The 13,773-nt window shown below is 40.5% G+C and overlaps 1 protein-coding gene across 2 annotated transcripts in view; it reads left to right on the top strand.

Moving 5' to 3' along the window:
- The window catches only part of magi3a (membrane associated guanylate kinase, WW and PDZ domain containing 3a), a 206,513-nt gene extending 195,167 nt beyond the window's left edge, over positions 1 to 11,346 (top strand). The window contains exons 19-22 of one of the 2 annotated variants that reach the window (XM_072656513.1): positions 3,566 to 3,703; positions 4,919 to 5,057; positions 6,527 to 6,619; positions 7,430 to 7,520. In XM_072656513.1, the coding sequence (XP_072512614.1) occupies positions 3,566 to 3,703; positions 4,919 to 5,057; positions 6,527 to 6,579 (330 nt within the window). In that variant the 3' untranslated portion in view covers positions 6,580 to 6,619; positions 7,430 to 7,520. Of the gene's footprint in view, positions 1 to 3,565; positions 3,704 to 4,918; positions 5,058 to 6,526; positions 6,620 to 7,429 lie in introns of both variants that reach the window. The other variant, XM_072656512.1, reaches the window with a different exon arrangement.
- The last annotated feature ends 2,427 nt before the right edge of the window (positions 11,347 to 13,773 follow it).

The raw sequence follows: 13,773 nt of genomic DNA, 5'->3' as shown, positions 1-13,773 counted from the left end.
AAACACTGTAGCAGCCACCTGAAATACCATAGCAACCAACTTAGCAACCATCGCGTATACAGATGCGACCACCTAGGAACACTTTAGTAACACTGTTGCATCCATTTAGCAGCCACCACAAATACCATCACAACTGCATAGCAAAACCCTAGCAACCACCAGGAATACCATAGAAACCATTTAGTACTCAGCAGTTTTATCCTAGGGACCACTTAGCAGCCGCCTAGCAACTGCCAAGAAGTGGGACTTTTCTGGTTCTTATAATTACATAGTCTAGATTACAGTGCAGTGCAGATCTCCGTCATATGAATATGTCCGTAAATGAAGCCCCCCAAGCCCCTTCTTGCCCACTTTACTCAGAAGCCTCGTTCATAGGACACCAGATCTGTCCCACATTTAAGCAGAGAACTGGTTTTGGGCCACTCCCACCCTGTAATTATTAATTATTGCAGGTCACAGATCAGATTAGTCAGCAGCCTTCCCTCTCTAGCAGTCTGATATGTTTGGCATTATGGATTTGGAAAAAGGGAAAATGGAAATCCCTGTATCTGTTCCTGAACCGCTGTCTTTAGCTGTCATCCTTTAATAAAGCAGCACTGAATCGTAAAGCTGGTAGCTGGAAGAACAGTGATCCCCTCAGGCGGGTTAAGGTGAGACTCTGAAAGCCGAGTCACGCTGCCTGCACCCGTCTGTTTGACCTGGGGCCAGGATTCTCAGTCTATCAGCTCTGTTTTGTAGGTGTTGCTCCGTAACTCTGACAGCTGGGCAACAACAAATGCAGATCATGTGTTTAGGCTCTTTGCTTTTCAGGTACGAGCAGATGGGAGCAGCAGTTACTTATTTAAGCTTTAAACAAACAGGCGCTGTGCCAGCCGTTCGTACATACTTCGGGTCATTAGCGACCATCAGCAACGGCCCGACAGTGCACAGTTGTCAAAGCCATTCTTAACCAAACAGACTTTGTTATATAAGGGTGACTCTTCAATCTTCAAAATAAGGGTCTCAATTAACTTAAAAAAATAAAACTAGATATAGTTTTGTTTTTGTTATGAGAGCTTATGTAGAATTCACATATTTAATATTTATTAGTGCAGAAATCCAGGTCATTCCAAAGGGTTCCTTTTCTCTTTTTACAATTTCCTGTATTCTGTAGAGCGCTACTGAGATTAGCAGTATTGGCTGAAAAACAGTGAAAATTAGTTTTAGGAAATGCTTTTTACTCAAATTATTTTGTAAGCAGTAGAAATATACTGAAGGTGAAACTGAAAATCTCTACCATAACTACCAATTTCTGTTGGTAATGACCAACATGGTAATTTACTTTTTTTTTAGGGAAAAAAGAACACTTGAAATACATATAAGTAATGTGACCATATCAAAATGTTAATATATTCTTTGACATTAAATTATTATAACAACACATTTTGTGTTTTATTTATTGTTTATTTTGTCTTTTTGTTTTGGAGATGTATTTAAAAACATTAAAATATTTTGAATAAAAAAAGGAAATAATTTTTGGTGTTTTGGTGCATATTTCCTGATGTAGTAAAGACTCTATATAAGTTATATGACTATATTATAATTATTTTGAATTTCAAACCTGACATCAATGTTCCCCTAATTGAGGAACTACCCATGTACAAATATGGCCTGCTGTCAAAGTCATTCTTAACTGATTCTGTTATATATACAGTGAGTCCAAGAAGTATTTGATCCCTTGCTGATTTTCTTCGTTGGCCCACTAATAAAGACATGATCATTCTATACTTTTAATGGTAGATGTATTCTTACATGGAGAGACAGAATATTAAAAAGAAAATCCAGAAAATAAATCTAAGGAATATATATTAATTGATTTGTATTTCATGGAGTGAAATAAGTATTTGATCCCTTAGTATTCATTAGCAGTTCTGGCTTTTACAGACCAGTTAGACACTCCCAATCAACTTGTTACCTGACCTGAAGCCACCTGTTCTCACTAATCACTTGTGTGAAAAACACCTGTCCACAGAATCAGACAGATCACACAGATTTCAAGTCTCCAACATGGGTAAAACCAAAGAGCTGTCACAGGACCTCAGAGTCAGAATTGTTGACCTTCACAAAGCTGGAATGGGCTACAAAAAGATTAGTAAGGTGTTGGATGTGAAAGTAACAACTATTGGTGCAATTATCAGAAAGTTTAAAGAGTATAACATGACAATCAACAGACCTCGGCCCGGTGCTCCAAAGAAGATTTCGCCTCGTGGGGTGGCAATGATGCTGAGAACAGTCAGAAATCGTCCTGCAACCACTCGGCAGGAGTTAGCAAATGACCTGAAGGCAGCTGGGACCACAGTTTGCAAGGAAACAATTGGCAACACTTTGCGCAACAATGGATTCACATCCTGCAGTGCCCGAAAGGTACCCCTGCTGAAGAGAGCACATGTGGAGGCGCGCCTCAAGTATGCCAATGATCATTTGAAAGATGAACCAAGTTATTGGGAGAAGGTTTTGTGGTCAGACGAGACCAAAATTGAACTTTTTGGCCTCAACTCCACCCGCCATGTGTGGAGGAAGAAAAATGCTGCCTATGACCCCAAGAACACTGTGCCCACCGTCAAGCATGGAGGTGGAAGCATAATGTTTTGGGGGTGTTTCTCTGCCAAGGGTACAGGGCTACTTCACCGCATCACTGGGAAGATGGATGGAGCCATGTACCGCACAATCCTGAGGGACAACCTCCTCCCCTCTGCCAGGGATCTGAAAATGGGCCGTGGTTGGGTCTTCCAACATGATAACGACCCTAAACATACAGCAAAGGCAACAAAGGATTGGCTCAAGAAAAATCACATTAAGGTCATGGAGTGGCCCAGCCAGTCGCCAGACCTCAATCCGATCGAAAATCTATGGAGGGAGCTGAAGGTCAGAGTTGCCAAGCGACAGCCCACCAACCTTCATGATTTAGAGAGGATCTGCAAAGAAGAGTGGGCCAAAATTCCCCCTGGTGTGTGTGCTAAACTTGTGGTTAACTACAACAAACGTCTCACCGCTGTGCTTGCAAACAAAGGCTTTGCCACTAAGTATTGAGTGTGTTTGGCAAGAGGGATCAAATACTTATTTTCCTCATTGAAATACAAATTAATTAAAATATATTCTTTAAAATTATATTCTGGATTTTTGTCTTGATATTCTGTCTCTCCATGTTAGAATATATCTACCATTAAAAGTGCAGAAGGATAGTGTCTTTATTAGTGGGCAAACAAAGAAAATCAGCAAGGGATCAAATACTTCTTGGACTCACTGTATATATAAATGTACATTTTTTAATATATATATAAATGAATTTAAATAGACATTTGATATTTTGTGAATCACTTATCCACTGGCTCAAAATGAGGGTAGGGGTGAATTTGAAGTTTTCTATAACATTTACACCAGTTATGGCACATTGTCACTGCCAGCTGAAACACATGCATCTGTGTGAATAGAGTAAAGACTCTGAGGCAAAAAGGTCTGGATGGCTAATGTTTGAAGGAATGCATTTAAAAGGTAAACGACAACACATTCTGTATTTCTGTGGCAGGGCTGTTTCCTGGTGGAGCTGGAGAGAGGCCCGCGGGGTTTTGGCTTCAGTCTGAGAGGAGGAAAGGAGTACAACATGGGCCTATTCATCCTGAGGCTGGCTGAGGACGGCCCAGCGCTGAAAGATGGCAGAATACACGTGAGTTACGACTCTGCCACCCATGCTTAGGCAATTCTGTTGACTAGGCCACTTGAATTGCATAGATGGGAAGCATCAGCAAAAGTATCGTATCATGGTTTTCAGTAATATTGTGGTGGTTTTGTTCAAATCTACTAACAAATCAGTGAAATAGAGCAAAATAATTGCAGTAAAAGAATCATATTAATATACATTGTTTAATGTTTTTCTGTTTCTTGCTGTGGGACGTAGTTGAGTGTTTGAGCAGTTTGAACATAGTAGCCCATTTTAGGTGCTCACTTAAAGGAGTAGTTTGGTTCACTGACCCCAGATGACTTTAATTAGCCAAGACATATTTGGTATCTGATATGTGCATCTTTAGTTTAGAACAGTAAGATGCTAGGCTAATGTTGCCAAAAAAAACACAGGACTTAGACTGTCACCAATCTAATCACAGTTATTAGCCAACTAAAAATGTATTTGCTTTAAAACTCTATCTAGAAGCAATGCAAACAAGTTTGTAAAAAAAAAAAAAAAAGCTGTGCTCATCTATGCAGAGTCATTCATTTTTGTGTTTAAATGTTAAAGTAAAGCCATATTGTGTTTTGCACCATATCATAACCACATGCACCAAACAAATGAAGATCGAGATGCGTTTGGAGTGGGTTGAGAGGCGTTTTTGGGTTTTTACGGAGATGAGATGGTGACAGTCTAAAGTCTAGTGTTTGTTAGCAAAGTTAGCCTAGCATCTCCTGTTCTAAATTAAAGAAGCAGACTTCAGATACCAAACATGTCTTGGCCAGGACAGTGCTGGGCCAGATATTTTTGGGTGGTGGACCGCTCAACCTGCTGCACACATACTTCCATACTGCTGCCATGTCAGTGTTCATGCTGTTAGTTGCTGTAGGACAAAATGGGACTTTGAACAACTTTAAAAATAAAAAGTTTAAAAACCTTTTTTTTTAGATGATTGGACCTAACCCTGGTGCTAGGAAGCCAAAAAAGCGATAGATCAGTAGATTGCTAACCTAAGGTGTTTTACTGTTTCATACCATGGTATATCATGAAAGCCACTTTGAATAGTGATGCTTAGTGAGTTAAACACACTTCTGATTGCATTATACAATTGTGTATATTTGTGATTGTGGCTCTGTGAACATCTGAGAAATGGGTAGTATGTACACGAGCGCTAGCAATGACAGAGAGAGATTGCTAACGATTTGTTTGTCCTCACAGGTGGGAGATCAAATAGTGGAGATCAATGGTGAGCCCACCCAGGGCATCACGCACACGCGGGCCATTGAGCTGATCCAAGCTGGAGGAACCAAGGTGCTGCTGTTGCTTCGGCCTGGCCAGGGCCAGATACCTGACCACAGTAAGTTACTGCTAGTCCACATCTGACTGCGCCGAACTGTAGATTAGTCAATTAGTATTGGTTGTTACTAGATACCTGACCACAGTAAGTTAATGTCAACCACAAACTGTAGCTGTTAAACACCAATCATAAATTCAAACTGGCCACTTTCTTAAAAACACCTGCCTTGCAAGTCTTCCTGGACATCTACCATCCTGCAGAGTTTAGCTCTAACTATAATCTAACACCTGATCCACAGTCTTCAGGGGCTTCTGAGCCAGGAAGTATTGGATCTCTTCGGGTGGATATCTTGGAACTCTCCAGTGAGGTAGATCTCCATAATCAGGGTCGTGCTTGTCTAGATATTTTTAGGTGGTGGACCGCTCTAAACCAAACAGTGACATGCTCCACATGTACCGCTGCCATGTCAGTGTTACTGCTGTCAATAAATCATTTGATATATATCTGATATATATCAATATTTATATTTTTTGGAAAATATTTCCCTATGATTGATTTGGAACTGCAAACTAAACAAACTATTTGTAGCTCCAGACACTAGGAGGGTGTGGACTTAACACATGTCTCCTCCGATAAATACGAAGCAAACAACCGCCTCTTTTCTGTTCAGGTGCATCTAAAACTACAGATTATTGGTACAACAGTGGATGCTGATGAAGACTCGTCTGCTTGCGGTATATTAGTCAGCAATAAACTCCTCTACCTTTACTGTTACCTCTTTTACCTTCTCAATCGCATCCATAGCAATGCGATCTTGGCAGCACGTCCATGTCAACACGTTCATCTGTAGGCACTCATGTTTGGAGGTAGCAAAGCATAAATTAAATATGCATTCTCACTTACAAATACAAGCCAAATCATTAAAACCATTTAACAGCAGAGATAAACCATAACAGCAGCATTTTAGCCTGTGTATTTTCTCAGTTCTCCTGTGATTAGGAGTAACAAATTCCTGAATACTGGCATCTCCAGCAGGTTAACAAAGTACTAGAGTACCCAAGCACATCCCCAATTACATTCATTCCATATTAACCAATTTATACATTTGTTTGTCGTGACCTGTAGCCCGAAAGTATTAGTTAGGCCCTCAAAACTGTCCACACAAGGCCCAGTAATACAACAGCACTGTCATACAATGGTGAATTGTTTGTACCCATCTATGTATTTTTTATTTGTGTGTGTGTGTGTGTGTGTGTGTGTGTGTGTGTGCTATCAGTGTGCACTTGGTCACAAAATTGATTCATTTCAAACACTGCCTCCCCCCTCACTCTCTACACAATATAAAGAGTCTTTGCTCTTTGAGTGTGTAGAGACCTGTGCAGACGCTTTGACAGCTGTGTCTCAAAGCTTACTATTTTCATGCAACCACCTTTCTCCAGCTGTCACTCTCTTACGTTCTGTCCCCTGTTCTTACTCTTGTCTCTGGTCTTGGCTCCTCTCTCTCTCTCTATGCTGTTTCTCTCCTTTAGGTCTGAACTCTTCTTCCACCTTGTGCTTCTACATGAAACCAGAGCATCACTAAAGACTACTCTGCTTTTCTTGGTCTGTCCTTAGTAGCCTTGGTAAACTTTGCTCTTCCTCCTTCTATCCTCTCTTCTTTCTTGCCTTTTTGTTTTAATTATTATTTGAATGCAATCAAATACTCACAGCAATGCTCCTAGTAAAATTTGTAAGACAGCCTTCCCTGAACGGTAGAGACAGTTAATCCAACAAAAGCAGTTCCCTTGATTTGGGACACAGGTGTCCCAGAACGTTTGTCCATATTGTGTATGATTGCTGCGAGGCATTGATTTCTGAAGATTAAGCAGTATGCTGTTGATACAGTAGACTTTTTGGACATAGGTTTGCCTCTGCCAAGAGTATAAAGCATGAAGGCTGTTATCTCTCAGAAATTGAAACCTACTTCTGTGCTGCTGTGAGTTCATTTCGCTTACGGGTTCATTTTGACATCTTTGCACCCTCACCCCTGCCTGCACCCTTATCAGTCCTGCGGGAAAATAGAAACGTCAGTGTTGCGCTAAGATGTAGACTTTCTCTCTCCAGCATAGATACATATCTCATTTGCTTGAGGCCAGAAGCCTCAGAGCAGGAGCTTTTTCGACAGGTGAACTCAGAGCTTTGTCTTGCTTTAAGAAAGACAGATTAATTGTGCATGGTTTATATCTTCAGAATAGAGTAGAAGTGAAGTTCAGGACAGTAGCTTGCACAAAAGCTCCACAATCTAACCCCACAACTTGTTTGGTGGGAGCTGGATCAGAAAAAAAATGGACTATGGATAGGGTTGGGAGCATCTGACCATACATGACTGTCATTCTTTGATTGTGTATCTAGGTGACTCCAAAGAGACTCTAAATGTTCCCTGTTTATTTCAGATGTTAAGGAGATGATGACAGGACCACCTGCAAACATCTTAAGATACCCTGTACCTGATGAGCCATCAATGCCAGCATCTCTGTCCTCCCCCTCTCTCTCGCCTTCTGAGGGCACCCACTCTGCGTCCTGGATCACAGTCCCAGAAGAGCTCCTTGCTCCAGCCTCCACTTCCTCTCGTGGTCAACATCACTACCCCAGAGACCCCAGATCTTACCCTAGGAAGGCTGACTCTAGTGTGTCTCAAAGCGACAACCCTGCCGGCCCCCACAAGGTGGATGCTTCTCGCACGGAGCGGAAGGAGCGCTCGCGTAGCCCTAAGAAAACCGACAAGAAACCCCATGGTTCCATAGAGAGCAAGAACGGCCATGCCAGCACGCAGAGTCTGGATGTCTACGCAGAGAGAAAACCACAAGGCCAGAAGGAGAGAGAGAGTCGCTCAACAAGCCCCAGGAAGAGCCCCAGGAAGGAGCAGGAGACTGGGGCCAGGCAGTCAAATAGGGGACTGGAGGAACCACAGAGGCACTTTGACGGACAAAGGCACAACCCTGGCTCGGGGGGAGTTTCAGAAAGGAGACATGAGGAGGACATCGAACTCAGACAAGACAAGGAGACTGGAGAGACCAGACCTGAGAGCAGCAAGGCATCAAATGATCGACGTCGTAGGGAAAAGGGGGCAGAGAGAGATCTGGCACCTCAGAGGTCTCATTCCCAGATTCAAAAAGAGAAGGCAGTTCCAGAGCCTCAGGCCAGTACCCTAAACCGTAAGGGCGACAGAGAGCCCAAAGAATGGGACATGAAAGAGGGCAGATATAAAGGGGTAGCATCTGAGGAGAGCAAGAGGGAGACGAGGGGGTCAAGCAGTGGCCCACCGGAGACTTCCTGGAATGGAAACCCCGGCAACAAGAAAGTCCCTATAACTCCTGGTCCATGGAAGGTCCCTAGTTCTTCTAAGATCCAGTCTCAGGTGGAGGGGATCTGATGGGAATCCCTGTGTTCGGTGGTGAAAAGGAGTTGCAGTTCAGAAGAACTGCTGGGACATCAGAATGGGACAACTGTGGTGAAAAGCTGGTTTCTCTGAATCACTGTGTACTCGATGCATATTTTTTACATGACTTGACATGATGTCCTGTTATCTCCGCTGACTTTAAGATGATGTGTTCATGGTGTTCAGTGTTCTGAGGCATTTTTTAAGATGCTGTGTCCTCATGTCCAGGTTGATGCATTCGTCCCATCAACAGTAAGATCTGTCAGTCTTGTATTGTGCCAATCACTAAGAGACTCCTGCTTGAAAGACTTGACATGATTCCCAGTGCTCCTGTGAAATCCTGTGAGGTGTGAAGTTTGAATGCTGAATCTCTTTTCCGGAAACGTGAAGGAATGAATGTTTTTTTTGGTTTTGTTTTGTTGGTTTTTTTTTGCTTATAGTCCTTGACTTGCTTCACCTAGCATGATTTGCCAGATGTTCTTGGCAAATCCTCTGGAATTGCTTTAGTGCAATTTGATTTGTCCTTGCAAGGATATGTTTAACCAAGGGATGCTTACATGGTTAACCATGAGCAAAAGCTGATAATTAGCACCACTAGCCTTGAGGTCTTGTTAGGCATATTGTCATCGCTTGGTTGAACAATACTTGGAGACAGGCAGATGACAGTCCATGGCTGTGCACACCTAGGGACGATTTCCAAAACCCAGCTTAAGCCAAGGCCTACAGGTTCAGTGCTTATTTATCACTGGCAATGCTGTTAAAGACTAGGCTTAAACAATGGTTGGGAAACTTTAGGCTGGACATTAGTTAGCAGCTTTGCGATATCACATATTTTTAGATCGTTTTTAGCGATTCCTCTTTAAAGGACCAGACACTTGTGGTTAAGTATATTGTTTACTACATGTGTGTTCATGAAGAAGCCTGTGTAATTTATTGAGATGAAAAAAAAGAAATATATAGCTGTTTGCAATCATATATAAACATTGTGCTCCAACTCGGATTCTGAAGAGCTTGCTTCATCCTTTCAGCGCAGTTGGTTGCTGCTTTAGCATTTCTGACTTTGTGCACTACACGCTTGAGGCTATGTCTTTTTCATGTTGCTGTAGCTTTTGCAATTACACTTTGTCACACAGCAAGGTGTGTACCTTGGGGTTGAGATTTGGACATTTAATAAAAAATAAAATGAAGGTAAATGGTGTTGGGAGTAAATCATATTTTTTCATAAGATTTAACATATATATATTTTTTGTCTTTTTTTTTTTATTATTAAATCTTTCATAACACTTACCGATCAACTTTTTGTAATACACTGCTAACCTGATCCTGTTGTTAGAGAATGGGTGGGTCTAATGAGAACACCATGACCCTGTTTACACCTGGTCACTTCACTCATCTTGAGTATCAGGATTATAGCTGGATCAGGCCAAGCTACATAAACACTCCGGTGTAAGTGCGGCCAGCATGCATTTAAATCAGATACAAATCCGATCCCTCAAACCACTTCTGGAGGTGGTCTGAGACACCAGCAGTGTAAACGCATCCGTCTCTCCAAGACGCATTCAACAAACAAAACTCCTCCCTCTACAAACAAAACTCCAGTAATAATTGCCATGCAATGAGCGGATCTGCATATTGCGTCTCGCACAGCGATCGGATTGCAGTCCGACTGACCAGAGGCACATATGGCTAAAAATGAATCAGAATACAATCCAGATACTAGTCGCAGGAAGTGAGCAGCTGTAAACACGGCCCTTGTCTTGTTTAAAGGCCCAAATGCAATGAAAGGAATCTAAGCTCATGTAGCTCATCATATGTAGCTCATTTGACTGTATGTCTATGTAGAGTTTGATCACATCCCCATATATATCTGTGTGTAAACTGGCCATGTATATATGATTGGTGTTCTCACAAACATATCAAAACTTGTATTAAAGAATGGTTGCTTTATTTGTGTCTGTTTAAACCGCAATGTAATTCTCAGTATATTTAATTATTATATTCTTTTATTTTATTTTTGCTTTACTTTTTTTTTTTTTAGAAAGGGGTCCGAACAAGTGGCAGCTTTGATACTTGAGTTAATCAGTTTGTTTAAATTAGTCTTTGACTTTACTTTTAGCTTCATACCACTCTCTCCCTCCCTCTCTCTCTCTCTCTCTCTCTCCTGACACTCACTCAGTAATAAACTCATTTTACACTCCTAAAATAAAGGTGCACAAATGGTTCTTTGAGAGATGCCTCAGAAGAAGCACTTTTGGTTCTATTGAGAACTATTTTTCTATTAGAGATGTATGTGTGGAGAACCTTTAGGGGTTTAAAGTTGATGTGTGGATCCAAACCTGATTTTTATTCTGTGGCATCCCTCAAAGATCCTTTTCTAGCACCTTAACTTTTAAAGAGTGTAAAGATGTAGAAGGGTTTGAGCTCGCCGTCCTACACAACAATTGGTTCAGCATACAACTACTTGGTTGGGCAGATGAGTTTGCAATAAAATATGTATGCCAATGCCAGTGTAAGATATTTGAGAAGTGGCATTTGTTAAGTCCTATCTAACAATGTGAAGCCTTTACAGACTGCTCAAATAACTGAAATGAACATGAATAACTGGACAACTTCTTGTGGTTTGTTTTCCTCTCATGCATCTCCAGTCTCATGTAAGAAACCGTGGCCTTGCTTTGCTTTATCTTCAAGAAAGAAAAAAAGAAGAAGCTTTTGGATCTCTACATTGTGGTAGTTGTAACTGTTTATAAAATGTACAGCACCTGTATAAATATTTGCCTTCACTCAGACAAAAATCTGTAAATCGCTCCATTATTTTTTTAAGTAATTAAGAAGATGAGGATGAATATATATAAATATATATAGTGGTGAAAGAACTGAATCTGGTCATGACTTTCTGTTCATGCACTGATAAATAAAGTTTTACTGAAATTATTTTTTTTCACTCTGTGTGTGTGTGTGTGTGGGGGTGTGTGAGTGGGTGAGTGGGTGGGTGAGTGGGTGTGTGTGGGGTGTGTGTGGGGTGGGTGGGTGTGTGTGTGTGGGGTGGGTGGGTGGATGTGTGTGTTGGTGGTGGTTTTGGTCATTTTGGAAATACACATTTGTTTTGTTGAATAAAGCCTGAGTTGGAAATTATAATATTATTATAAACAAAAAGTAATAATTTTATACTTCAAAAATGTATTCACTATGCATTAAGCTTTATGACCTTTATTAGTATATAACTGGACTGTTATGTCTGTTATGTCCAAATCACTTACATTTAAAATTTTACTTACAAACACAAACAAATGAAGAAGGCAAGCCGAGTTTTACCGAACTACCATTGGCTGCACAGAATCATCAATGGCTTTTCAACAATGGCGAGTTTGGGACCAAAATATCAGCACTTATTGTGAAAAAGGTTGTTTGGTATAAAATGATCTCTGTTATGATTCATGTACCATTTTATGGGACCCTGTCTGGTAAAGGACTCCGGCCTTGCCTTTAGATCCTTAAGATTTAGACCACATGCTTTTAGATGTAAAGGACCCGAGATCTCACGAACATGGCTTGTGACTAACTGCATGGTATAGCACTGCTGATGATACTGAGGAATTAATGTAACAATGCTTTCACACACACATAAACACATACATTCCACAGTATGTCTTCAGACAACTTTCCTTTACAATAGTATTTTAAGCAAGGAGAGCCAACCTCAGCTTCCTTAAGACTACATCTCCTCTCAGCAGCTTATAGACTTGTTAGCTTTGTGGCAAACAGTAGTCAATAGTCAGCAAAAATCCACACTAAACTGAAACTAAATAAAAAAATGAGTCTGTTACTCAAATTAGTTTGTGCTGTTTAATTAATCCTTAAGTAGAGATTTTGTGTTTGCAAACAAAGAATAATAGTAAGAAACTCACTTAGTGAAGCAAACTGACTCATTAAAAGCTAATTTGGTGCTTTTTAGTGTCTACATAGTGATGAGTAGAACCTCACTTTAAAATATGGATGTTTTCTGACTTTGTATTTGTGACTTATTAAACTGTTATGAACTCAATGGACACACTAATAAACCCACGCAAATCAAAGAGCTGCTAATCACACACTAACAATGTGTGCATGCAGGTAATAATGTGTGCTCACTAATTTGCATAACAGGGTGGTAAAGTGTTATTATTATATTGTATTATTATAACTAATGTTAAATAAGTATAATTAATGTGCTTATTGTGCTTTTTACAGCGTACCATTAAACACTGCAAACTAGACACTAGATGGGAACTCCAAGCAGTTATTTAATGATTAGCTGTTTACAGCACTTTCTTGTTAGGCTTGTCTGCCTCAAGATTTGATCACAGAGTTTCAAATACGAGGCAGCTTCTGTGTTTCTGTTTTATCTTCATTCCTGATTATAAAACAGCCTCACTAACTCTGTAAACTTGCACTGTTGCTATGATGAGACCACACATTACCATCACTCACAGATGAAGCAAAATCACAGACTGTGCATACATATGTATGCATGCATTTACCATCAGACAGAGACTGCTCTGTTTTTAACGGGGGTGTGCAAAGAGAAAATCCTTATTATTAAAAAATCTTCCCAGAATCCTCTGCATCTACAGCCTGCTTTCTGAAGGACTCAGAGAGCTCTCTGGGTCTCACCACGGTAATAACACTTACTTTACCAGTCAAGAGCACACCAAACTGTCTGAGGTTTAAATAAGGCCGGCTCCTCCAGAATCTCCTCTAATGAGGTTCTGATCACCTGTGGCTGACGTGCTGCGCCTGATTCTAATTGTAGACATTTTAAGCCGTAATAAATGTGGGGGTGTTCTAACTTTTTTATAACAGGAAAATTGTATTTCTATTAATTACATTTTCCAGAACCAGACATTTTCTCAGTTGTACCTGTTTAGTGTTGATCACATGTCCGTATGTTTTAATATGGTAAAAAAAAAAAAAAAGTGGGCTCCTTTTTTTTCACTGACCGTGTGTATCACATTTCAAAAAAAAAAAAAAAAAAAAAAGATATATATATATATATATATATATATATATATATATATATATATATATATATATAAATACAACATAGTAAAAGTGTAAATAGAGAGTAAGTCAAATGAAAATGTGCAGAAGTGTGTGAATTAATTCAATTATCTGCCTAGTTTGTACATACACGTCATATGCCCAGGGGTGTCCAAACTTTTGCAGATGACTGTGTGTATCACATTGTGTAGCTCAATGCTATCAGACCTCTTCAGTGGTTTGTTTACTGCAGGTGCTGCGCTGGTGCTTCCTCCTCCTCTCTGGAGCTCCGCCCCCTCTGAGCTCTGCTCTCCTCCACTGTCCGCTGTGTCTCCTGCACGC

This window comes from Salminus brasiliensis, chromosome 14, assembly GCF_030463535.1.
Source record: "Salminus brasiliensis chromosome 14, fSalBra1.hap2, whole genome shotgun sequence".
Classification (NCBI taxonomy): domain Eukaryota; kingdom Metazoa; phylum Chordata; class Actinopteri; order Characiformes; family Bryconidae; genus Salminus; species Salminus brasiliensis.
This window is presented reverse-complemented; position numbering and strand designations above follow the sequence as displayed.